Source organism: Myxine glutinosa, chromosome 6, assembly GCF_964187855.1.
Source record: "Myxine glutinosa chromosome 6, kmMyxGlut1.1, whole genome shotgun sequence".
Lineage (NCBI taxonomy): Eukaryota > Metazoa > Chordata > Myxini > Myxiniformes > Myxinidae > Myxine > Myxine glutinosa.
In genome coordinates, this window is record NC_136266.1 from 184,053,895 (window position 1) to 184,081,535 (window position 27,641).

The 27,641-nt window shown below is 45.5% G+C and overlaps 1 protein-coding gene across 1 annotated transcript in view; it reads right to left on the minus strand.

Annotated features, from left to right (window-relative positions):
- Positions 1–2,658: 2,658 nt before the first annotated feature.
- LOC137429023 (actin-like protein 6A) overlaps positions 2,659–27,641 on the minus strand; it is a 69,449-nt gene continuing 44,466 nt past the window's right edge. The window contains exons 10-14 of the mRNA XM_068119017.2: positions 14,027–14,141; positions 13,702–13,782; positions 7,914–8,009; positions 7,572–7,658; positions 2,659–7,488 (exon numbers count right to left, since the gene is read on the minus strand). Coding sequence (XP_067975118.1) covers positions 7,408–7,488; positions 7,572–7,658; positions 7,914–8,009; positions 13,702–13,782; positions 14,027–14,141 — 460 coding nt within the window. The 3' untranslated portion in view covers positions 2,659–7,407. The remainder of the gene's footprint in view (positions 7,489–7,571; positions 7,659–7,913; positions 8,010–13,701; positions 13,783–14,026; positions 14,142–27,641) is intronic.

Here is a 27,641-nt window from a genome sequence, read left to right on the forward strand (position 1 = left end):
TCGAATGTTCATACCTACGATTCGCTGTATACATCGCTTTTGTAGAAATCATGTTTTATGACTGAAGAATTTCCTTTGGTGAAAATGTATATTTTCTTCCCTATGGCCTCAGCCTCATTTAAATTCCGATTAAATTTTCTGTTTACATTTATGGTAGTTGCTAAAGTAGATTACGTCTCGGTGAAAATCCGTTTTGTGAAATATTTGCAGCGTGGAGTGATCTACATGGAGCATGTTGTAGGCCTTGCCTACTGTTATGCCGTGCCAAATTCTGCTCGTAAAGGTGTCCAGTTTTACATTCATTTTTAATTCCAAAGGACTTGCTTTTTTTTTTTTGGTTTAAAGTTGTGCATATAATCACATGCCTGAAGTTATGATAATAGTTATAACATGCCTCGATTTCCCCTCACTCCCACTCCTCCACTCCGTTTGGCCCTCAAATCCTCAATCTCACACCCCCCTGAGTCCAAGACGTTTATCTATCCTGGCCCCAAGACCTCTATCCCCTTCTGACCAACCACAACCCCGAGAACTATCTCACACTCCCCACAACCCGAGCAAATTTGTCAGGCCAGAAGGATAAAGAGGACGTCATGGGTCACGTCCAATCAAAGAGGGACATCTTGGTACCCCGGTCATCACTGCCAGCAGTTGTAACGTGGCAGTTCTAGTTATTATTGTAAAGAGCCTGTCCTCGTGGCCTTGAGATTTCACCCTACATATTGGCCCTATTACTCAATGGTGAAAAATCACTTGATATTAAAAAATATATATTGGCACGAAGTCGGTGCGTGGGAACGACCTTGGCGCGCAGCTCACTCTTCCAGCCGCCAGCCCAAAGCGAGCAGGCCGTGCTCGTCCACTCGCCGTCTGTTCCACACCAGCACCCACGTTCCCAGTGCAAGAGCGCTATGAACTCCGACCACTCGCCATAAACTCCCGAAGCAGAGCGAGATATCAAATCGTGACTGTTCAGAGCCAGCCACAAGAAGACGAAGAAAAGAGGCCAAGAGGAAGAGAACTCGTGAATTTCCACCATTCGTTGTCGAATCCCGAAAATCAGAGCTAGCCACGAGAAAATGTTGGGGAGACGACCACTCGCCACCAAAGCCAGAACATGCAAGGAAATGAAGATGCAAGAAGAGAGAAAACGTCGGGCAGAGGATTCTTTTATACTTGGGGCTCTGATGTCATCCGTGCCTGCTCCACCAATCCCATCGTCCCATCTTAGTCTTTGCACCAATCTTTCCTGGACCAATCACTGCTCCTTGGGGCATGGCCCCCACAGCGGGACTGAGGTGGTGATGTGGCAGCTGCGGCACCAGTCGTAGTGTTTGAGGCCTGGTTTCCAGTCGCTTTTTATTTAGTGTAGTTAATGCGTGATTTCCTGGCTAGGTGTGTGCTGCTGCATGTCATAAGGAACAGAGGAAAAAATAACAGAGGCCATTACATTCAGGGGATTTACTTTTAATCTATAGCCAATTAACATATCCCACCCCTCGTGATGAGAACGAAGATACGCTCCTCCACGACATATGGTCTACCGGATCCCTACTTATGATACATGAGGGTTTCTTCTTCATGACAGTCAGAGAACACTACCTATTCAATTCTACCTGGACTAAGGTATTACCTACCCCCCACAAACGTAACAATAATCAATCGTCTCAAGGTCACGTTCGAGCACGTCTGTTGCAAGGTGGGTGACCAAGACACCACATGGGCACCACCTGTTTGTACCTCCGGACTGACAATGGCTTAATGGGAAACGAACGCCGATGCCATTCACCATCCCGATGATGTGGCGGGAGCCGAAGAATCATCTGAATGACTGTTACATCTGCATGGTTGAAGTGGCTGATTTCAAAGAAAAACAAAAACAAACAGATAACATGTCCAGATTGCGTGTCAGCACTCACACCTGTGTGCCAGACACAATCCCGTACCTGTTCCTCCATCTGCTGCCGACATTGAAAGTGATGATACTCTGACACTGAGCTTTACTAACCCGCAGAGTTTGAGTCGGTGAAACAACCTCACTTGATCAACCTGGAAGAGGTAAATGACTGTCGGGGAACTTGAACTGTCTCAGCAAAAGGCGGAATTGTTGGGTTCGCGTTTGCAACAGTTGAACTTGTTGGTAGAAGGCACCAAAGTGTCGTTTTTGTGAATGCCATGCTGGTTTGGCAGCGTTCTACCAGATGGAGAATAGTGTATGCTTCTGCACTGATGTGAGCGGCCTCATGAATGAACAGCCATCACTATACCATTCTGATGAATAAACCAGGCCTGAATGTTTTTTTTTCCTGTAACTAAAGATCCTGACGTGCTGCGTCAATTCTGACTTCAGATTTGGAAACCGCATGCTTGAATTAATCTTGCAAACTCATCTTTGTACTTTTACGGGGGTCCTGGCCTAAAGATAACGGAACATCATTTTCACACAGGTATGCCATTTTGTATATCATGTAGTGTCTAAAATGTAACACATTGTAGTTGTCAGATCTTGAATGTAGCTTTCCATGTTGTAATCCATTTGAAGATGGGAATTTAATTAATGGAAAGATACCTATCGATGGTAATGCAGTGTATATGTTCCTCCTATTGTTGTGGAGTTTAACCAATGATTGCAATTATAACAGAAGCAAGAAAAAAACATTGGAAATTTCAGCCAAAGCTTTATCCCAGAAGCAAGACAGGACTGAACACGTGCAATACGATGCCACCAAGTACAAAGGCACTTCTGTTATCTAACACATCGGGTGAATCGGTTATCAAAAGCATCAATGCTCCAATAATAAAAATTCTCTTTGGATAAATGATTAAAAATGAAAATTTGTGACGCTCACACTCAATTCAAATTGTGCCGGGGGTAGGCAATCTCTGTGATTGGGAAATGGTAATATACAGTCATAAGATCAAATGTGGTTATAATACAACTTTGTCTTCTCATGAGCTAAGCTTGGCAGGAGAGCATTGAGGTTATACACACTTACCTCTGAGCTTAGCCTGGTGCTGGTTTAACGGTTAAGTTGCCTGGATTAACAACGTGGTCTTGAGGTGGAGCCCCTGCATTAAGGTGCCAAGCCCCTGTCGTGCTGCTAACACCAGGTGGGTTGATTCAACCTGCCATCCTTTCAAGCTTGGCAAAATGAGTACTAGCTTCCTGGAAATAGTGGAGCCTGGTGTTGGCTTAGTGGTTCGGGTGCTGGCTTGGGATCCTGAGTTTGAATCCCGATCGATCGCTGAATTAACACCAGGGGGGGTTGACTCAGCCTGTCATCCTTCCGAGGTCGGCAAATTGAGTACCAGCTTGCTGGGATGAATGATCCCGGTGTGTACCCTGGTTTAGAATAGGTACACCGTATCCCTGCTCATCGTAAGAGGTGACTAAGGGTTGGTGTCAGGAAGGGCATCCGGCCATAAAAAAAACTGCCTCAAACAGGGAACCATGAGGTCATGGGGCCCGCAAGGCTAACCCCCGCTTTAGCGGGGGAAAATGGCCTCAAAACGATCATTCATTCATTCATTCTTCCTGGAAATAGTACATCAGCGGTACATCCACACTCCCAGCAGCCATTGGCTGCATAGGAAATGATAACGACCTCAGCTGCTGAGCCTTGGTTTAAAACAACCCAACTAGAAACTGTCATACTGGTGCTTCACACATTGGGTGATGCAATGTGTGTGCCGTCCTTTAGATACACATCGAGCCATAGGACCCGTATCCGTGCCGCGGCTATTAACGTCACACGGTGTCTTTCACGGAAGCCAGTTGTTGCCGGCATCCTGACCAAATTGCAAATTCCTGCCACTTTCAATCAAGTACCTACAGCTCAACAGCAACCCATCCATGTTTGGTTTAAGCCCCAGCAAAAACAGATCCCAGCAACGACAGACCAATCAGCCTTCTCCCAATTATCAGCAAAGTCATGGAATCCATCATTGCTTCAGATATGAAATCTTTCCTCTTCTCCAATGGCTTGATCTCTGATCATCAACTTGGTTTCAGACCTGGACACTCTAACTCTGGACATGCTGCTTCTGCTTTCTCAACAATGGATGGAGGTCCTCAATGCCAAACAGGAAATTAGAGCAGTCTCCCTTGACATATCACGTGCCTTCGATACGGTCTGGCACCCCGCTCTGCTCACCAAACTCTCCTCTTTTGGTATCCATGGAAATCTCCACGCATGGCTGGCGGACTTCCTCTCTAGTCGTAGTCAACGTGTGGCCCTGAATGGGTTTCTCTCATCTCCTCTTCCTGTTCAGGCTTTTTTCCACAAGGCAGTGTTCTGGGCCCTGTGCTTTTTCTGGTCTTCATCAATGATCTCTCTGACTTTTGAAAATCCTCTGTATCTCTTTGCTGACGACTCTACTCTCTGTCGCTCCATTCTTCATCCCTCAGATCAGCAGTCTGCAGCCTCCTCACTCTCTGCAGACCTGGACAAAATCAGACTGGGCAAACAAGTGGAACATGTCTTTCAATCCTGACAAATCTCACACTCTTACGATGTCTCTCCGAAAAGACCGACTGGACAATCCTCCCATCCACTTTCTGAATAATCCTCTCCAAGAAGTTCTGTCACTCAAGCTTTTGGGTCTCACTATCTGCCATGATCTTTCCTGGGAAAACCACATTTCAAATCTGGCCTCCAAAGCCAGTCGCCGACTGGGCATCCTCCGTCGTGCGAAGTCCTTCCTTGGCACACCTGAGCTCCTCACCACATACAAGGCTTTCATCTGCAGCTCAATGGAATACTGCTCTCCCCTCTGGTCTGGTGCTCCTGCCTCACACCTAGCTAGTCTTCACGCTGTTGAAACCAAAGCATTCAGAATCATTGGAATATCCCGCGATGAAGCTAACTCCAAGGGCCTCACTCACTCACAGCAGGCAGGTTGGTGGTCTTTCCGTCTTCTACCGACTCCTCTCTGGCCTTGCCCCCCCAGCTCTCTCTGGGCTCTGTCCCGCAAATATTCCTACAGATCGCACAAGATCTGCCTGCAACCCTCTTATGGTCAAACTGCCAAAATCAAGACTCTCTGCTCACCTTCACTCCTTCATTCCTCTTTTCTCCCGCCTCTGGAACAAACTCCCTCACTCTCTTCAATCCCACTCCACCCTCCAGGTCTTTAAAACAGCTGTTCACCACCATCTCTTATCTTCCCCCATCCAAAACCTTGATCTTTTCTACCCCTGCTAATTTCACCCCACTTTTTTGAAATACCAACTTCTGTCCTGGAAGTCCTTGGTGTCCTTGTTTTATACTTCTCCCTCCCCTCCCCCCCTTCCCATGCCTCCTCCCCCCAAGCCCTCTCCCTTCCACACATCTCCCTGCTCTCAAATGTTGTGTTTGTGTGCTTCCCCTTCTCTCCCCATCTTGTTTTCCGCTCCCTCTTTTTATATGTTTTGTTTGTCTGGTTGATTTATTTGTGAAGTAAATGTTAGCTCTTTCACAAGCCTCGATTCAGTATACAAAAAAAAAAAAAAAAACCCCCAGAATGGTTTCTCAACTTATGATACACCCTGGGGCTCATTGAAGAGTATAGGCCTCTATTATTATTTCAGGACAAGTGTTGCAATCTCTGGCCAGACGATAACGTTGCTAACAAAGAACTAGTGAGTGATCCGACAGAAGAGCCTCTAGGTTTCGACCTCCCCCGTAAACAGTGGTCTGCACACAACAGGATCCACGCTTTCCATGCAAGGATATCACACCATGTCCACACATGGATTTTCAAAGACAGCCCAGCGTGTGACTGTGGCACTCAAATCAGACTATTCATCACATTCTGAATGAGTGTCACCTGAGGAAATTTGATGAAGCATTTAGGGCAACTCACATTACAACAGACAGTGCTGTGACTTGGCTGTCCAACCTAGAGTTAGATCTGTAACTTGTCAAAGCAAGAAAGATTGTGTCTACCCTGCGCTCGCCAAGCGAAAATCAGTTAGGCATTCGGATGCGTCCGTATATGCATCCGTGTGGCGTGAGTGTCTGCATTTAAAAAAAAAAATCATTTTCTCGGCAACCGTTGGGCCGATTGACACTAAATTTTACCATAGGAGCGCCTCCGCCTGTATAATTTTTTTTATTCATAATCATGACATCATATGGCATGTGGTACGGACGCCATCTTGGAAAAAACGTTACACCTATATCTCCGAAACAGCTCAATGGAAAAAATTGAAACATGGCTCATTTTCAACTACTCCCCACGGGGAATAAGATATGTTAATGATGATGTCATCTGTGCCTTCGTTATGATGTCATAATTCGACAAGTATAACGCTCGATCCGATCAGTATGAATTATTTTTCTCTGCAATTCTTGGTCCGATTGACACTACATTTTCACCATAGGAGCGCCTCCTCCTGTAGAATATTTTAGAGATAATTATAACGTCATAGGTCACGTGGTACAGGCACCATCTTGGAAAAACCGAAAAACGTTGCACCTCTATCTTCAAAACCGCTCCATGGAAAACATTGAAACGTGGCTCATTGTCCATATGGGGAATAAGTGTTGTTAACGATGACGTCATTGGTGCTGTAATTATGACGTCATAATTCGACAGGTACAACACTTAGTCTGATCAGTTTATAATTTCCTGAGCGTGATCAACACAACAATTATATTAGAGAATATAAATTTATGATGTAATCGCTCATGTTGTCTGGCAGCCATATTGGATCAAAGAAAAAAAATCCTTCAAAAACGGAAGAGTTGGCTCGCACCAAGTTGACTGTACGGGGTAAGTATTCTATGAATACCATCTAGTTTTGATATTCTTCATGGGGTGGTGAGAGGGGAGGGGGAGGAGGAGTTATGATCTCCATGTTTGGTATCACAACTCATTCCACCACGGCTCATTTGTCCTATTTGTATTTTTACGTTTTGCCATGACAGCCTGCGCCATACAAGGAACACTAGGCATTGTATATTGTTTCCCTTAGTTGTCCTTTGGCTCCATTTTTTTTTTTGGAAAATATAAAAGCAAAGGCACTTGGAAATAGAAAAATATTTCTGTATCCAAAAGGCACTTTACACATTAAGATCAGGCAGAAAGATTGAATTACTAAATCCATTTTGACCAAACATTTGCAAAATTAATACATTTCTCTGAAGAATGGCCTGTACAGCATTCGGTATTACTTTGGCTGATGAACGTTAAAGGGCATTAGAAAATAAAGTTTGACATTTGGTAAAGTTACACTGCCCGTCTCTCTCCTCTACCCCTTCCAACCTCCCCACCACATTCATAGAGCAGTAATTTTTTTAGGGAAAAGCAAAATATCCACCTGCTTTGGAAAACTACATCTGTGGGCATGAGGGAAGATTACCAAAAGTCTAGGTCGGTGAAGGGAAGGGATGTGAGAAGCTGGTGCTAATAGAGGAAAAAGGTTTAGGGACATTTCCTTTCCACACACTGCTTCCCACTTTCTTCGTATTCCTGCTTGGAGATCCACATTTGCTGGAAAGTGCCCTGGGACAAGAGCAACGGGACAATAGATTATGGAGATTCGCACGATAGGAAATTTCAATGCTCACTCGAAGTTCAATGCTCACCAGAGATGCGAGAATGGAGCCACCAATCCATGAGCTGAAGCGGCGTTCGACAGAGCTGCTGTTCGCTAGTACCTTCAAGCGCATGCTCTGCAGCACAAAACAACTCGATGGATTTAAATTCCTATTCTTGACATGTGACCAAGTCGTATATAAATGATTCCTCTTGATCATTACACCTACCGAAACACAAATAATACAAGAAAAATAGAACATTGTAATTGTACGGTCAGAGTAAAAGATGCAGGGTCTTAGGATAGAGGGGTTTTGGGGGTGGGGGCGGGGGGAACAGGAAGCCCAGGATCAGTGGTGGGTGGATAAGAGAACGCATTTAACATGATGTACCGGTGGAGTTTTCTGCGAGAGTTCTCTGTTGAGTCTGTCTGTAAATCCCTGCAGCAAGGTGTTTCCTCCGACCAGAATGACGCTCCCATAAAGGCCCTGTTATGCAGCATATGCACACACAACAACACGGCAGTGACACTTGCCTTTGAGTTCTTTTTCCTTTCAATGGAGCACTTATGCCTGCAAAAGTATTCATCCCCACATTTAAATGAATTACAAATCATGTAGAATCAATTTTTCCAAATTAACTTTTTTATTAATAACTCTGAAGAGATCAAACTAAACATAGTTAAAGGAGGTTACATGTCAGGAATACCTGTAAAAAAAAAAAACATGTACAAGTCAAAATTCACTGGTTCAAAAGTATTCAGCCCCTTAGGTCAGTACTTGGTGGAAGCACCTTTTACAGTCATGTGGCTTTAGCTTTGAGCTTCAGATCATTGTCCTGCTGAAATGTGAATCTCCTACCCAGTTTCAGATTCATGGCTGACTCAAGCAGATTTTCAACAAGGATTCTTCTGTACTTTGCACCGTCCATTGTCCGTTCTATCCTGACAAGCTTGCCAGTCCTTTCTGATGAAAAGCAGCCTCATAACATGATGTTGCCACCACCATGTTTGAAAGTAGGGATGATGTTGACGGAGTAATATGCAGTATTAGGCTTGTGTCAGACGTAAGACTTGGAATTTAGACCAAAAAGTTACATTTTTGTCTCGTCTGAGCAGAAAACCTTTCTCCACATAATAATAATAATAATTCATTTATTTTGTATAGCGCTTTTCCAGAAGCCCAAAGGCGCTTTGACAGAGTGGAAAACATAATGCATAACAATACATGAAAACAACAATTGCAAAAAGACAAGAATCAAGAAAACAAACAGCAGCGATATACGGCATATATATAAGACAAGAATCAAAAAGACAAGACAAGAATCAATAGGGAAATATTTAAAGCAAAAGGAGGGAGAAGGAGAAGAGATAGTCAGGGGTTAAATGCTGTGGGTTGAATGTTGAATGCAGCGTTGAACAGGTGGGTCTTTAGTGATGTTTTGAATGTGGTGAGTGAGGAGGAGTCTCTGATGGTGTGAGGTAGTGAGTTCCAGAGGGTGGGAGCAGCGATGGAGAAGGCCCTGTCCCCCCAGGATCTGAATTTGGTCCGGATGGAGGGGGTCAGGAGGTTGGTACCAGCAGAGCGGAGGTTGCGGGTGGGAGTGTGTCTGGAGAGGAGGTCAGCCAGGTAGGATGGGGCCAGGTTATGGAGGGCTTTGTATGTCAAGAGGAGGATTTTGTACTGGATTCTCTGGGGGATGGGGAGCCAGTGAAGCTTGTAAAGGACGGGGGTGATGTGGTCACGGGTCCGGGAATGAGTGAGTAGACGGGCAGCGGAGTTCTGAATGTATTGGAGTTTATTGGTGATTTTTGAGGGTGAACCATAGAGGAGGCTATTGCAGTAGTCCAGACGGGAGGTGATGAAGGCGTGGATGAGGGTTTCTGCAGCCGTGGAGGAGAGGGATGAGCGGAGACGGGCAATGTTTTTCAGGTGAAAGAAGGCTGACTTTGTGATCTGTTTAGTGTATTTGTCGAAGGAAAGGGTTTGGTCAAAGATGACGCCAAGATTCCGGATGTGAGGGGAGGTGGATACTGGGATACCGTCGATGTTGAGGGCAAAGTTATGGGTGGATTTTGTGAGCGTTTTTGGGCCAATGATGATTATTTCAGATTTATCACAGTTAAGCTTGAGGAAGTTGATTTGAAGCCAGGATTTTATTTCAGTGATGCAGTTTGTCAGGATAGAGTGGGTGTCGGTGGAGACGGACTTGGTGGAGATGAAAAGCTGGATGTCATCGGCGAAGCAGTGGAATTGGAGACCATGACGGCGGATTAAGTGACCGAGCGGGGACAGGTAAAGGATGAAGAGGAGGGGGCCAAGAACTGAACCTTGGGGGACACCTTGGGGGAGGGGAGCAGTGGGGGATTTGCAGTTATTGATGGAGATGAACTGGCATCTGTCAGAGAGGTATGATTTAATCCAAGAGAGGGCAGTGCCGGTGACGTTAAAGGTGGATTCAAGTCGGGTGAGGAGGATAGTGTGATCGATGGTGTCAAAGGCAGCGCTGAGGTCGAGGAGGACGAGAATGTTGAGGTTGCCAGCGTCAGAGGAGAGGAGAAGGTCGTTGGTGATTTTGAGGAGAGCAGTTTCAGTACTGTGGTTGGAGCGGAATCCGGATTGGAATGTTTCATACAAGTTATTGGCAGAGAGATGATGTTTGAGTTGAGTGGCTACAGCGCGTTCCAAAACTTTTGACAGAAAGGGTAGGTTGGAGATGGGTCTGAAGTTGTTTAGGGTGTCAGGGTTTAGACCAGGTTTTTTTAGAATGGGGGTAACAGCAGCAATTTTGAGGGAAGGTGGGACGATGCCTGTAGACAGGGAGGAGTTTATTGTTGCAATGATAAGTGGAGAGAGAGCAGGGAGGGAGGCTTTGACAAAGCTGGAGGGGATGGGGTCAAGAGTGCAGGTGGCAGTTTTCATTCCTATGAGGAGTTCAGAGAGGTCAGTAGGAGAGATTGGGGAGAACCGAGACAGGGGATGGCAGGACAAGGGGGGGCAGGTGGTTGGAGGGGGAGCGGGTGCGGCGGTGGTCAAGCTGTTGTAGATGTTGTCAATTTTGCGTTGGAAGAAAGAGAGGAAGGAGATGCAGTTGTCTACTGTGAATGACTGGGTGGTGGTGTTCAGGGGGCGGAGGAGTTTGTTTATTGTCGAGAAGAGTGCTTTTGGGTTTCCGGAGCCAGAGTGGATAATTTGAGAGTAGTAGGCAGAGCGGGCGCGGGAGAGGGCATCTTTGTAGTGTTGTATGTGGTCCTTGTAGGCTTGGGAGTGAACTGTGAGACCCGTTTTATTGCGGAGTCTTTCAAGTTGGCGAGCACAAGTTTTCATCAGGTGGAGTTCAGGGGTAAACCAGGGAGCAGAATGGGTGAAAGAAACTGTTTTGGTTTTTACAGGCGCAAGCTGGTCAAGGCAGGAGGAGAGAGTGTGGTTGTAGTAGTCAGTGAGGTCGGAAGGGGTGTGGAGGTCAATGAAGGGAGAAGTGGACATTTTTTCAGAGAGGGTGGATGAGAATGAGGTAGGTGAAAGAGCGTTTAGCTTACGGAAGTTGATTGTGCGATAATGCCTTGGTGTTGGGGCGGGGATGTTGATGGTCAGAGTGATGGCTAAGTGGTCAGAGAGGGTGAGGTCGGAGCCATAGAGATGGTGCAAATTTAATCCAGTGGAGCAGACAAGGTCCAAAATGTGACCACGGATATGGGTAGGAAAGTCGACATGTTGAGTGAGGTTAAAGCAGGTGAGTAAATCAGTGAAGTCAGTGGTTATTGTGGAGTCAGTGGAGTCCATGTGGATATTGAAATCACCAAGGAGGAGGATTGAGGGGGAGAGGGAACATAGCTGGGTCAGAAAGTAGGAGAAGTCAGACAGGAATGATGGGTGTGGTTTGGGAGGGCGGTAGACGACAGCCATGACTGACTGCGTGTGACCAGAGAGTTTTAAAGCCAGGTGTTCAAATGATGGAGCAGATGAGATGGAGATGAGGTTGGTCTTGATGTCTTGACGGTGGATAACGGCAATTCCACCACCTCGGCCCTCCGAGCGTGGTTTATTGACGTAGGAATATCCATTGGGTGTGGTGAGGTTGAGTGTGTAGTAGTCCAGAGGTTGTTGCCAGGTTTCGGTGAGACAGAGAAAGTCCAGTTTGTTATCCAGGATGTATTCGTTCAGGATGAGGCATTTATTGTTGAGGGACCGGGTGTTGAACAGGGTGAGCTTGATGTTGTTTTGAACAGCAGGGATGAATTCAGGTGATTTAGCCAGGGTTCGTAGGCAAGAGGTGCGATCGTGTGGGTTGCTGTGACCAGGTGCGCTGGGACGAAGAGTGAGAGTGCGCTGAGCCGACCAGAGGACGGGGATGGAGTGACCTGATTGCAAATAAACAAACTTGCGACCGGAGCCACGGTGAATGTACCTGGGTCGTCGGAGGAGTCCATTTGATTTGATGGCAGAGATGCATGATGGGGTGGAGCGGGTATTGAGCAGAAGAAGCCTTGCGGCGGAGTACTTCAGAGCCATGCCAGGCAGGAGCGAAGGGACGAGTACGAGGCCAAGGTCGAGGAGGCAAACGCAGCGGCAAACGCAGCGGCAAACGACTGCAGCCGCTAATCAAGACCACAGCGGCAAACAAGGCCACAAGGCCACCAAGACCACAAGGCCACCGGCAAACAAGGCCACGGCCACAAACAACGGGAGCGGGCCTTTCGATTCCGTATTCCGTACCATCAAAAGCAGATTCCGTTATCCAGCCGGAGAACACGTGGCACGTGCGGGTGTGAAAAGGCAGGACAGGTGTGAGATGTCAGGTCAGAAAAGTAGAAGCAGACCCTGTACATCCATCCAGTCGGAGAAGCGGCGAATATGCAACGCCAGCGTCCTCTCGCAACCGAACCCGGAAGTGGGGAGATCATGCCTTAAGTGCCTTAAGTATGCCTTAAGTATCATTTAGATGCTTTTTCACAAACTCCATATAAGATTTTAGATGCATCTTTTTCAGTAATGGCTTCTTTCTTGCCACCTGTCCATAGAGGCCAGATTTGTAAAGGGAACAGGATGTTGTTGATTGATGAACACTGACCCTCATCTCAGACATAGAGCCTTGCAGATCTTTCAAAGTCATTGTTGGATTTATAGTGACATCCCGAACCAGTTTCCTGCTTGTGCGGTTGCTGAGTTTGGATGGGGGACCTGATCTGGGTAGAGTCTGGATGGTATGACACATCTTCCACTTCTTAAGGATGCATTTCACTGTACTCAAATGGATAATGAGGGACTTTAAAATCTTCTTGTAACCCTTTCCTAAATGGTGCTTCCCCACCGCTTTATGTCTGACTTATTTGGAAAGCTTCTTGGTCTTCATGTTTACCATGTTGGTTGACCAGGTGAGTTGCATCCTAAAACTCCTTAGATAAGTGGGGGGAGCTTAATTTTTAAGTTAAACCAAAGATTACATACAGGTGAATCCTATTGCACTTATTTTGTAACCTTTAAAACAAATAATTTGCTCCTAGTGATTTTAAGGGTTAATTAGGCAAAGGGTTTGAGTACTTATGTAACTGAGAATCATCTGATTTTCCCTGTTAATCAAACTTATTCACATTTTATCTGCATTTTTTATCTTTATCACTTTGTAGTTTGTGAACACTCTATATATTAATTTTGATTTGAAAACATGAAATAAGATCATGTGGCACCAAAGTGTGAAAACGTCAGAGGGGGCAATGAATACTTTTGCAGGCCATTGTAAAGGCATTAACACCAATTTGTTGATTACTGTAGTGCAAAACTAAAGAGGTACGAGAGGGAGTCAAAAGGTTCCTTCCCCACCCCACCCAAATGATGGAATGGTCGATACAATACAAGCAAAACTTGGCAAAGACGGTCGTCCTTTTCTGTGTAGATTATCATACATTCTTCCATGCAGTGGGAGTTTCCTGATTCTCATGGAACACAAGTAATATTTGCCTGTACAAACTTTTCAGGGGGGGAGGGTGGAGTGAATGGGAAACTTTTGGAATACCCTTCGAATATCACATGGGTCAGAAGTGGAAGCAACTTATACTGCAAGTAAAATCAGGAATGAGAAACCAGACATGCACCAATTGCTTTTAGAGAGAGGCAAGATGAATAAGGGGTGACATCACGCCAGAGGGAATTAAAGGGGGAAAAGGAAGCCATGAACACGTACGGGTCGAATATCGACGTCACACATGCCGGCACTTGTGCTGACCACATGGCTGACGCCAAGCATTGTGTTTCCAGACAGGCCCTATGGACATATAGACATGCTTTCAACATGACAATTTCATTTTCAGGTTACCATGCATGCATTTGGATTATACCGGTAAAAACATCGGAATAGTAAATGCAACAATTTCATTGCGGATACGTGTTAGAGGCAAAGTATTTCCAGTGGGTAGCATCAGTGGTGGTGGGAAAGGCCCATGTAGGTTACCATAGTACACGTCAGTGGTGGGGATGACAGGAGAATGCCGACAACGCAGACGTCTCACCCTGACGAGTGATGGATCAAAGAGACCCTCTGCAATGCGGAACCTTTCTGGGCCATAGTCACAGTTGTAGCCAGTGGGGAACTCGTAGTGCATAGTTGGCATTTGTGCAGCTATCCTGTGGGGGAGGAAAGGGGATGGGATCTCAAAAAAATTATGTTCTTGAGCAACAACAACAACAACATGCATTTTAAGGCCATTTTCCCTGCTAGAGCGGGGGTTAGCCTTGCGGTCCCCATGACAATCTTCTCCATTTTGCCCTATTTTCTGCATCTCTCCTTGTTAACCCCCTTGCCCGCATTTCTTCTTCCACCATCTTTAGCCAAGTCTTTCTCGGTCTTCCCCATCCTCTACTTCCTTCTACATTAATTTCCATCACTCTTCTCAACCAGTCACTTTCATCCTTCCTCAACACATGACCAAACCATCTCAACCTGTTCCTCTTCACAGCATCAATCACAGGCAATATTTTCCCATCATCTTTCGCAATTCATCATTTGTCTTCCTCTCTCTCAACGATACTCCGCACATCCATCGAACCATTCGCATTTCCACCCTTTCCAGCCTTCGTTGCTGTTCTACGTTCATTACCCATGTCTCGCTCCCATATATCATAACACTTCTCACACATGCAGCATACACCTTTCCCTTCAGCTTCAGCGACACTCTCCTCCTCATCAGCACGCCACTCAGTTCCCGAAACTTCTTCCATGCACATCTCACTCGAGCAACCGTTGCCGAGTCTGATCCACCTTCTCCATTCAGCATGTCTCCGAGGTAGCAAAATGTTTTCACACCTTCCAGCTTCATGCCGTCTCCAAGATCCAACTCAACATTTCCTCCATCTGCAGCTCCCTCTGTGCACACCTTACATTTGAATGTAGCTGCCACACTGGTAAATGACCCTCTCAGACCACTACATTTTTGATGAACCCACTCAGCGCACATTGCACACTGAATGGAGTTCACTCCGACACCCTTCCTGCACACAGCACACGGCCACTTCCCAGTTCTTTCCACTTCACCACATGCTTTACCACTTGCCATCACCTTCGTCTTTCCGATATTCACCTTCAGACCTTTTGTCTCCATACATTCCTTCCACTTGTTCATCTTTTCCTTCAGTCCATCCATACTTTCCGCAATCAACACCAGATCATCTGCATACAACAACTCCCACGGTAAACCCTCCTTTACGTTCTGAGCCAGCACCTCCATCACAGCTACAAATAGTAGTGGACTTAGTACCGACCCCTGATGCACTCCCACCTTCACGTCAAACTCACCACTGTTCCCGTCCTTCGTCCTTACAGCTGTGCGCGCTCTTTTGTACATTGCCATCACTACTCTGATCAACCATTCCTCCACTCCTAACTTCCTCAATGCCCATGTCAATACTTTGCGTGGAACCCGATCGAATGCTTTCTCCAGATCAACAAACCCAAGAAACAACTTCTTCCTCTTCTCCATGTACTTCTCCTGCAACTGCCTCACAATGAAAAGCGCGTCTGTCGTTCCTCTTCCTGGCATGAATCCAAACTGCATTTCGTCGATCTTCACTTTCTTCCTTATCCTCCTCTCCAACACCCTTTCCAATACCTTCATTCCATGCTCCAATAACTTTATCGCTCGGTACGAGCCACACTCCAGAGGGTCACCTTTCCCCTTGTATAGAGGGACGAGGGTACTCAGTTCCCAATCCACTGGAATGCGGCCTTCTTTCACCACCAGATTACAGATCTCTGTCATTCTCTTCACACCCCCAACTTCCTGCTGCCTTCAACATATCTCCCACAACTCCCGTCGGCCCTCCCGCTTTTCTACCCTTCATTGCTTTTATCGCTTCCTCAACTTCCTTCTCAGTTATCTTCTCTGCCTGTCCTAAACCTGGGTTACTCTCGATGTTGCCATCCCATTCATTCTCTGTATTCAACAGCATTTCCATATATCTTTTCCATCTTCCTTTAATTCCATCTGGGTCGACAACGATTTGTCCCACTTCATCCTTCAAGCAACTCACCCCCATCACATCACACCTCTCTTTCGCTATCTGCTTTGCAATCCTGAATACCGCTCCCTGACCCTCTTCCAAATCCAAGCGTTCTCCGAACATTTTCCTACATGCCTCCTGCGCCTTTGCTACCTCCTTCTTTGCAGCCTTCCTGGCTGCCTTATAACTTTCATGCTCTGCTGTTTCTGCTCCCGTGCCCTTCACCTTCTGCCACTCCTTGAACTTCTTCCTCTTCTCATCAATCCTCTTTCCAACTTCATCATCCCACCACCATGTTTCCGAGTGCCTCGGTGGTCCTTTTGTCCATCCACATACCTCACCAACGGCTCCCAACAGACTAGCTTTCATTGACATCCAACCACTTTCAAGCTCAACCACATCATCATCTACCCTACTCAGCCTCTCTTTTAATGCCTCCCTTACCGTCACCTCTTTCAACCTCCACACCTTCATTCTTGGTTGGTACTTCACCCGCCGAGCTCTCCTCGCACCTTTCACCCTTATGTCGCAGACAACCAAGTGGTGCTGTGAAACAGCCTCCTCCCCTGGGATCACCTTTGTGTCCTGGAGGTGCCCCCTTTCTCGCCTACGCACCATCAGGTAGTCAACGGTTGTCGTCAACCCACCTGACGTGTATGTAACAAGCTTATTATCCTCTTTCTGGAACTGAGTATTACAAATCAACAAATCAGCTCCATCAGCAAACTCCAAAATCCTTTCACCTTATCCATTTCTCACACCATATCCGTAACCCCCATGAACTCCCTCAAAACCATCCATACTCCTTCCCACATGTCCATTCAGGTCTCCTCCCACCACAACAACTTCCTCATCTTTCACGTTTTCCATCAGCTTCTCTATCGCACACCAGAACTTGTCCTTCTCTTCATCGCTTCGACCAACCTGCGGAGCATATCCCGAGATGACGTTCACCAAGAGCTTTCCAATCATCATTTTCACCATCATCAACCTATCACTCACTCTAGTCACACTCACCACACTGTCTACAAACTCCTCAGAAAACAGGACACCAACTCCATTCACGCCCTCCGGGCACCCTTGCCACACAACCTTGTATTTCTGTCCCTGCCTACCCTTCACCATTCTCACACCACTTCCCTTCCATCTCGTCTCTTGCACACAACATATGTCCACTCTTCTTCTGACCAATACTTCCACCACTTCTCCTGATCTCCCTGTCATTGTCCCTAGATTCCATGTCCCAAACCTCAGAAACCGATCTCCACTTTGGGCTGTACCCTGCGCCAATATGTAGTTGTTATTGTCATGGTTCTCTTTTTGAGGCAATGTTTTTATGGCCGGATGCCCTTCCTGACGCCAACCCTCTTTGTCGCCTCTTACGACACGCAGGGATACGGTGTACCTATTCTAACCAGGGTAGAAAACCGGGAATATTGATATACAATATTGTATCAGTACAAACAATATTGATAGATAAAGGTGATATAATATAACAAATATCATGAAACATTTACATTTTGTAGTCCATTGTATAATTTAAATAAATATAAATACAAATTTCGCATGTGGAAAAAGTAAGTACACCCCATGAAATGTTTTTTAAAATCTTTTTAACATATGTGAACATATCAATATTTGATCTTCATAGACAGATAAAGGTGATCTAATTGAACAAAAAACAATGAAAAATTGACTTTGCAATAATTTATTCAACAAAAAATTGTTGCACAGCATGCACAATTGCATGCGCAGCTCGTTTCAAATCCCCCCCACAACATCTCGATGGGATTTAGATCCGGGCTTTGACTTGGCCATTCCAGAACCCTCCATTTCTTTATTTTCAGCCATTCCTTGGTGGATTTACTGGTATGTTTAGGGTCATTGTCATGTTGCAAGGTCCACCTTCAGTTGAGCTTCAACTTTCCGACAGATGGCCTCACATTATCCTCAAGCACCCTCTGGTACAATGAATAATTCATCGTGGATTCTATGATGGTGAGCTGCCCAGGCCCTGATGCAGCAAAGCTGCCCCAAACCATAATATTTCCACCACCATGCTTTACAGTTGGTATCAGGTTCTTGTGGTCAAATGCTGTCTTTGGCTTTCGCCAAACATGTCTTCTGGTACTGTGGCCAAATAGCTCTACTTTTGACTCATCTGTCCAGAGCACATTGTTCCAGAAGTGCTGGTCTTTGCCTCGGTGTTCATTGGCAAACTTTAGTCTTGCCCTGATGTTCTTTCTGGACAGCAAAGGTTTCCTCATGGCACACCTCCCATGTAGATCAAATTTGTACAGCCTCTTTCTAATGGTAGACTCGTGCACTTTGACATCAACAGTGGCAAGAGCTTCCTGTAGGTCCCGTGATGACATTCTGGGGTTCTTAGAGACTTCTTTCAGCATTTTGCGGTCTGCTCTTGCGCTGAACTTGCTGGGGCGGCCTGGCCTGAACAGGTTGGCAGTTGTTTGGAATCTTCTCCACTTGTAGATGATCTTCCGGACAGTCGAATTATTGATTTCAAATTGTTTGGAGATCTTTTTAAATCCCTTCCCAGACCCGTAGGCATCTATAACCTTCTTTCTGAAGGCCTCAGATAGCTCTTTTGATCAAGGCATGGTGATGCCGCACACTTCAACAACAAAGAGCAAACCAAACTAAATGTCTGAGGTTTAAATAAGACAGGTTCCTCCAAGATCCTCTCCAACGATGTTCTAATCATTTGCACCTGAGCTGGTGCACCTGATTCTAATTTTAGGTATTTGAAGTAGTGATAAATGTAGGGGTGTACTTACTTTTTCCACATGTGAAATTTGCATTTATGTTTATTTAAATGATACAATGGACTACAAAATGTAAATGTTTCATGATATTTGTTAAATTATATCACCTTTATCTATCAATATTGTTGAAATCAAGATCAAATAGCTGTATGTTGAAATATGTTGAAAAAGTCAAAACTTTACATGGGGTGCACTTACTTTTTCACGTGACTGTATAAGTATATATATATATATATATATATATATATATATATATATATATATATATATATATATATTGTTGCGGATATGAGGACTGTATTTTTTTTGATTGTGTGCTTTATTATTATTATTATTATTGTTTATTCTGCGCCCCCTGCCTCCGGAGCTGTGTAAAGGTGAAAGGGCATCCCATAATTAGTCCACAAGCATACACGTCAGCCAATAATAGAATACCCCTGTTCGATAGTTATATCTTATTCTGTGTTTTAGAGTAAGGCTGTGTCTCCCATTAATTGAAGTACTCCATTGCACCAGTGAAAGAGAATAGATCCCCTTTCATTCCCATCCCCAAAATCTCCATTTCCTTTCACATCCCCTTTCGTCATTGCCGAGCCTCGATTGCCAATTACCTCCCCTCCAAAACCACCATTGAACAAGTGCTCGGGTCCGGGAAGAGGGGCGTGCCCGCCCGTCGTCATCAAGGGCGGAGCCAGAGGGTCGCATGACCAACCAGGGCCGAGGTGAGCACACCGATGGGCGTGTCCTGAAGGCCGGCGGCTTGATCGCCGGAGGCGCTATAAAGGCGCGCGCGCAAGAAGCGTTGGGTGGTCAGTTGGTGGTCAGTTGGTTGCGTTGGTTGCGGTGAGGAGTCGGTGGTGGTGGTCAGTGGTTGCGTTGGTTGCGGTGAGGAGTCGGTGGTGAGGAGTGAGTGGACCAAGAAAGAGTTGAGGGTTTGGACCAGACGAGTCAGACAAGTCCTGGGAAAGCAGCGGAGGCCACAGCAGCAACAACCCCCAACAGCCACTTGGGGCCTGGACGGCGGTTTTGAGCAAGGCCGTGAAGGAACGGCGGCTGCTAAACGCGCCGATCGTGCTGCAGGACCCCCTTGGACCTTCCTCTCCCTCCAGCCATCCACCTCCTGCCTTTCCACCCTTCTTGTGTACGTGAGTTTGTTTTGTTTGTTCTGTCCCTGGGTTAATTAAGTCTGTATAAGCTAGTATTTGCACTGTGTCACCTGCGTCTTATGTGTTGTAAATAAACGTGACTGCTTTCTTTTTGCTTGTGTACAATAAATCCAATTACTCTTCTGTCCGTCTTCTCGTTTTATTCCTTTTCCTCTTTGCATTTCGTCGTTTTAGAGTTTTCCAGATTGGGCAGCTGTGGTGCGATACGGCCAAAGTTCTGGGTGAATCGGGTGAGTCGGGGAACAACTGTTCGGTCGCGGAGCCTTCGCTCGGCAAAGTAACATCTAAACCGCGATCAGTAACAATATTATATATATATTTTATATTTTGTTACGGATCCGGGGGACGGCACTCCCGTTAGCAAAGGGGGGGTTAATCCCCTTGTCCTGTTAAGCTGGCCGTCCGCCGGTCCTGGAAGTATGACGTCACTTCCGGTCGGTGGTGAGTAGGGTTGTAAGCCCAATCCGTCCTACTACCTAATTACCACCACCGGCCGTAAGCGAGGAGATACTCCCACCCAGGCCGCAGCGTGAATGGATGCGCCGAGTGAAGCGAGCTGCGACTCGGGCCGTTAACAAAGGACTAAACCCGACTCCGAGCGTTGGCCGAATCGTGCCACAGGTACTCAATTGGGAAAGGACTAAAGCGATCGGGGGAAGAAGAAACAAAAAGGGTAATAAAGAACACAGGTTTATTTACTATCTACAAGAAGAAACGAAAGAAGGGAATATACAACGAGAGGAAATAAAAGGACATAGGGCAGCCTTAAACAGTCTTATATTACCATACGCCCCACAGAACAAACAGACTTACATGAATAGGGAATGGCAGGAAGGAATGGCTGGAAGGGGGAGAAGGTCCAAGCAGATGGCAGGGCAGGAAGGTCCGGGCAGATGCACAGCGTCGAGGTCCGCTCCAGTCCACGCTCCGGTCCACGCTCCGGGCTTGAGGCGAAACCCGGCGGCAGCTGCACGTATGGTTTCACGCGGTCGGACAATGCGTATGTACTGCGGTATTGTCATCGTCAACGGACCCACTCTCCTGCCTTACGATTCGTCATGTTCTCATCTGGTACCTCGTACTTTGGACCTTCGCACTCATCTCCTTCGCACTCATCTGGTGAAGCAGTCCCTCCCAGCCGCTTTTATTGGGCGTTCTTGTATCCAGCCGCCGGCTCCTAGGACAGGCCTACCGGTCGGCTCACCTCGGCCCTGGTTGGCCGGCGAGGGCTCACTGGCTCCACCTCTTGAGGAGACATTGACAGGCCACACCTCGTTCCTGGCGCTCAAACCTACTCCTCCCTTTTTTCCTCCAGATTACCGCATGCGTAATAGCGGCTTGGGGCCAGCAATCAAACCAAGACAAGGGGCAGCGAACGCTGCCCTACCGCTACTGCACTTTGAAGCAAGAGAGAGATGATTGGGGATAATTGAAGGGGCCTATCTTATTTGATTCATACAAGGCAGATTCAACTATTGGAAACAGATCCTTAACTGAAACACATACTAATGAAATAACTAAAGAAGAATCTATGGTTTGCTACGTGTTGTACATGGACTAACTAGGGTGCGATCTTTGCAAAGGGGGATATTTACAAGAATTCTTATTTTACAAATTGAAGGTTCTAAAAACCGTAACAATATATTATATATATATTATATATATATATTATATATATACATACATACATACATACATACAGTCATGGCCAAAAATATTGGCACCCCAGCACTTTTTTCAAATAACTCACAATTTTCCCTAAAAATAAGTTGAAATTCACAAAAGTATTTGGTCTCCACAATTCTTTATTTCACTGTTAATATTACACAACCTTTGTTTTTGATTCAGAACTTAATATATCCTTTTAAATCAGAAAATAAAAAGAAATGGCATTGACGAAATTATTGACAACCGAGACTTAATATTTGATAGCACAGTCTTTGGAAAAAATAACTACAGTCAAGCACTTCATATAGCCATGAATGAGCTTCCCACACCTCTCTACTGGCAGTTTGTCCCACTCTTCTTGTGCAAACTGCTCCAGTTCTCCAAGATTTGAAGGGTGCCTTCTCCCAACTGCCGTTTTCAGATCTCCCCACATGTGTTCAATGGGATTTAGATCTGGACTCATTTCTGGCCACTTCAGAACAGTCCAGCGTTTTGTCTTGAACCTTTCCAGGGTGCTTTTTGAAGTGTGTTTGGGGTCATTGTCCTGTTGTAAGACCCATGACCTTTGATGGAGACCCAGATTTCTGACACTGGGTTGAACGTTGCGCCCCAAAACACCATGGTAATCTCCTGATTTCATGATGCCGCGCACATGTTCAAGGTACCCAGTGCCAGAGGCAGCAAAGCAACCCCAAAACCTCATTGAACCTCCTCCATGTTTGACTGTAAGGAAGGTGTTCTTTTCTTTGAAGGCTTCATTTTGTTTTCTGTAAACATAGAGATGATGTGCTTTCCCAAAAAGCTCTAATTTGGTCTCACCTGTCCACAGGACATTCTCCCAGAAAGATTTTGGCTTGTTCAGGTGTGTTTTGGCAAACTCCAGTCGGGCCTTCTCATGTCTGACTCTGTCTCTGTCCTACTTTCTGAATGCAGTGTCGTAAATATAGTCAAATGTGTTTTGTGGCCCCGCCCCCATCAGGCTGATTGGCAGCCGTTGTCCCACCCACCCCTCTTGGCACTTCATTACCCAATTGTAAATATTCAGCTACACCTACATTTCGTGGAATCCTTTCAAGTTATGAAAAATTTGAGGTGTCATGTACCTTCCCACTGTAAAATGCAGTAGATTGGTGTTTGAACAAAGTACTGAGCTTAAACCAATGTTGAGTTACTGTCTGGAAAGAAGAATTACAAACATGTTCTTTTTAATTTATCTATCTATCTATCTCTGTCCATCTCTGTCTCTGTCTCTGTCTGTCTCTCTCTCTATATATATATATATATATATACATATATATATACATACATATATATATATATATACACATATATATGTATATACATACATATATATATACACATACACATATATATGTATATACATACATATATGTATACACATATATATATATATACACATATATATATATATATATACACATATATATATACACATATATATATATACACATATATATATACACATATATATATACATACATATATATACATACATATATATATATATATACACATATATATATACACATATATATATACACATATATATATACATACATATATATATACATACATATATATATACATACATATATATATACATACATATATATATATATATATATATATATATATATATATATATATATATATATATATATATATATATATATATATATATATATATATATATATATATATATATAATCTATCTATAATTCCAGTAATCTCTGTGTGTATGTCTGTGTGTGTGTGTGTGTGTGTGTGTTTGTCTGTGACCGCTGTTTCTCGACAACTACCGGTCCGATATACTTGAAACTTGCCAGGTATATTGCTGGGGACCTGAGGATGTGCCTTTTCAAGGTTTCATATTAATCGGACAAGTAGTTACCGAGCTATGGCGATTATTAGTAAAAGTAACGCAAACCGTTCGCTTTGGCTTTGCGAATGGACCAAACCATTTCATGTAAATAGAGGGGGGGGGTTCTACCGTACTCGCAAGCCGTTCGCTTTGGCTTTGCGAATGGACCAAACCATTTCATGTAAATGGAGGGGGGGGGTTCTGTGGTCGTTACTGCCACGTGGTTTCAAAGTTTTTTATTGTTGTTGTTGTTTGCACGCATGTTTTTTTGCACCCACGTACGGGCACGCTCTAGTATATATAACATGTCTAACATGGGTAACATGGGTCTTTCTGGGTCTCCTTTCATTGAGGTGGTGACGGATGGTGCGAGTTGAAACTTTCGTACCTTGTGTCTGAAGGCTTGAATCTGTTTGGCAGTTGATAGAGCTGCTTTCTCCACCATTCAAACAATCCTTCGCTGCAATCTTCGATCAGGTTTTCTCTTGCGGCCACGTCCAGGGAGGTTGGCTACAGTGCCATGGGCCTTAAACTTCCTGATAACATTGCATACAGTGGACACATGAACATCAAGGTCTCTGGAGATGGACTTGTAGCTTTGAGATTGTCCATGTTTGGCTACAATCTTGTGTCTTCTGACCTCCTGAGAGAATTCTCTCGTTTTCTTTCTTTTCTCCATGCTCATTGCGGTACATACGGTCGTGGCCAAAAACATTGGCACAAAACAGCAGAATGACTCATTTTCTATATTCAAACTGGTTGAATGAGTGATTTTATATTGTAAGCAGCTGCAACTCACCATAGGTGAGTTCAATTCCAAAGTAAAGGAGAATCACCTAATTGAAATCCAAATATTTCTCTAACAACTTCTAAAAGATACCAATAATATTGTCTGGGCCATTTTAGGATTTCTGTGTGGAATAAGCTAAGATTTGATAAGTTTTTCAGCTTTTTTTGTTTTGCTCCACTGAAAACTAAAGAAATACATATGTGGATACCAAAAGATTTTTTTATTTCAACAATTTTCGGGAAGAAATGGGTAAGGGTGCCAATATTTTTAGCCACGACTGTATATATGTGTGTGTGTGTGTGTGTGTGTGTGTGTGTGTGTGTGTGTGTGTGTGTGTGTGTTTGTGTGTGTGTGTGTGTATACCACCCTGTCCGAGAGGGAGGACGCCACATGGAGCACCTGGACCCATCGAGACGTTCAGCAAACCCCAATGGGCCTTCAGAAAACAATCCAAAAAGGGCATCACGCCACCTCCAAAGCATGGCCAAGTTGGTAGGGGGTGGGGGCCATTGACTGCAGAATATGTTTGAACAATGTTCCCCCTCAGAGAATGCCAAAGGAGACTCCTCCCTTTCTCCAACGTCCACAACCATTAATCCCAAGTTGGCTTGGCTCCAGAGGGAAGTCCTCGCCCAAGTCTCGTACGACCCGGCCAGGGCAAGTCCCTCACAAACATACACCAATAATACATGGGAACCACCGTCTGCAGACAGGAGGCCCCGTCATCCAGTTTTTTTAAAAATCTGAACAGGGGAACACTAAATGGCGGAATAATTTTTTTTAAAGGTTTCACTCCGATAAGAACAAAACAAAGCAAGTCACTCACTCCAGAACTTGACAAAGCAATGCAAGTCTCACCGTTTCCAAGTTGGGAGAGAAACTAGAGGCCGAGAAATAATCCAAAACATGAGGTGGAAGGGGGGCAGGAACAGGTGATGTTGAGGCAAAACACCCACAAACCGCCACAATGTCAAATAACACCTCATTGTGGCTCACCCAATCACCATCAAACCTTTTGTCCGCCCCATCCTTCCCTTTCTCCGAGCTATTCTGAAATCTCTGACACACCTTCAACAGCTCTCCCTACCTCTTCCACCTCTTCCACATCTTACCCTACCCCTCCTCCCCCCTGTTCTGTATCTGATGCTCCCCCTTCCTCTTCATTAACGGTATGGACCTCAAACATCCGGGGCCTTCGTTCAAACTTAACTGATCTCTCCATACAGGTTGCTTCTGTCAAACCAGACGTGATCTGCTTAACAGAAACTTTCCTCCTTTATGATGTCTCTGATTCCATAGTATCTCTCCCGGGCTACTCCCTCCTCCGGTATGATAGACCTGAGCCTCGTCCTGGAGGCGGGGTTGCTATCTTTATCAAAAACTCTCTTCCTCACTCGCCCTGCACTGCACTCTCTCCACCTCACCCCCAGGAATACCTCTGGCTACGGCTTCCCCTTCGCTCCCACCTCTTGTTCATATGTGTGTTGTACCGTCCACCAAACAGTGATGACTCCATCTACATCTCGCTGTCTGATGATATGGACCAACTTCTATCTACTCATCCCAACTCTCTCTTCCTCATATGTGGTGATTTCAACTGTCATCATGCCAGTTGGCTGGGTGTGGGTACCTCTCTCACCAGCCATGGCTCCTCAGCAAAGGACTTCTGCGACTCACTGGGACTGACACAATCTGTCAATTTCCCGACCCGGATCTCAGTCAACGGAACATCTTCTCTTCTGGACTTGGTTATGACTAACTTCCCTGAAAATGTCTGCTGCTCTTCTTCTGCTCCGATCGGATCATCTGATCATGTCCTTGTTAAAGTGGACATCTCTCTGACCATCCTCAGGGAGCCTGCTCAGCGTCGACGAGTCTGGCATTTCACTCAGGCCAACTGGCACGGTCTTCAAGCAGCCATCAATCATCTGGACTGGTCTCCCATCTCTACCACCTCTGACATCAACTCATCCTGGGAATTCTTCCAAAGTAAATTGCTCTCTCTCATGCACAGATTTATCCCATCTCGTCTTCAGTTGTCATACCCTTCCTCCCGTCCATGGTACACGGAATCTTGTGGTGAGGCTGTTGCCCAGAAACAACTTGCCTTCGTCTCCTGGAAAGCAAATCCAACGGAAGGAAATCTCATTTCCTTTCACAAAGCCCGAAACAAGTGTGTGTCCACCCTCAGGAGAGCCAGGAAACAATATCTCTCCGTTCTCAAGACCGAACTCTCTTATCTGTCTCCCTCTTCCAAATCCTGGTGGCGTCTGGTCAAATCCGTTTCTGGTGTTTGTTCCCCCTCCATCCCCTCCCTTACCTCAAACGGCTACACAGCTGACTCCGCACGTGAAAAAGCTGAATGCCTCAACTCTGTGTTTGCCTCTAAATCTTGTGTCCCAAACCCATCCCTCTCTGTACCCACCATACCCAGTCGTACCCTGCTGCTCCTGGACTCCGTGTCCTTTCCTCCTGACAAGGTGGAAAAGTTTCTGTCAACCCTCGACTCTGATTCTGCAACTGGACCCGACGGCATCAGCCCACGGGTCCTAAAATCCTGCTCTGCTGCTCTATCTCACCCTCTCTCTGTTCTCTTCACCCTCTCTTTTGCTCAAGGTCAACTGCCATCTGCTTGGAAATCAGCCAACATCACCGCTTTGCACAAAAAAGGTGCAAAAACAGATCCTAGCAACTACAGACCAATCAGCCTTCTCCCAATTATCAGCAAAGTCATGGAATCCATCATTGCTTCTGATATGAAATCTTTCCTCTTCTCCAATGGCTTGATCTCTGATCATCAATTTGGTTTCAGACCAGGTCACTCTACTCTGGACATGCTGCTTCTGCTGTCTCAACAATGGATGGAGGTCCTCAATGCCAAACAGGAAATTAGAGCTGTCTCCCTCGACATATCACGTGCCTTCGACACGGTCTGGCACCCCGCTCTGCTCACCAAACTCTCCTCCTTTGGTATCCATGGAAATCTCCACGCATGGCTGGCGGACTTCCTCTCTAGTCGTCGTCAACGTGTGGCCCTGAATGGGTTTCTCTCATCTCCTCTTCCTGTTCAGGCTGGAGTTCCCCAAGGCAGTGTTCTGGGCCCCGTGCTCTTTCTGGTCTTCATCAATGATCTCTCTGACTCTCTCGAAAATCCTCTCTATCTCTTTGCTGATGACTCCACTCTCTGCCGCTCCATTCCTCTTCCCTCAGATCGGCAGTCTGCTGCCTCCTCACTCTCTGAAGACCTGGACAAAATCACAGACTGGTCAAACAAGTGGAACATGTCTTTCAATCCTGACAAATCTCACACTCTTACTATGTCTCTCCGAAAAGATCGAC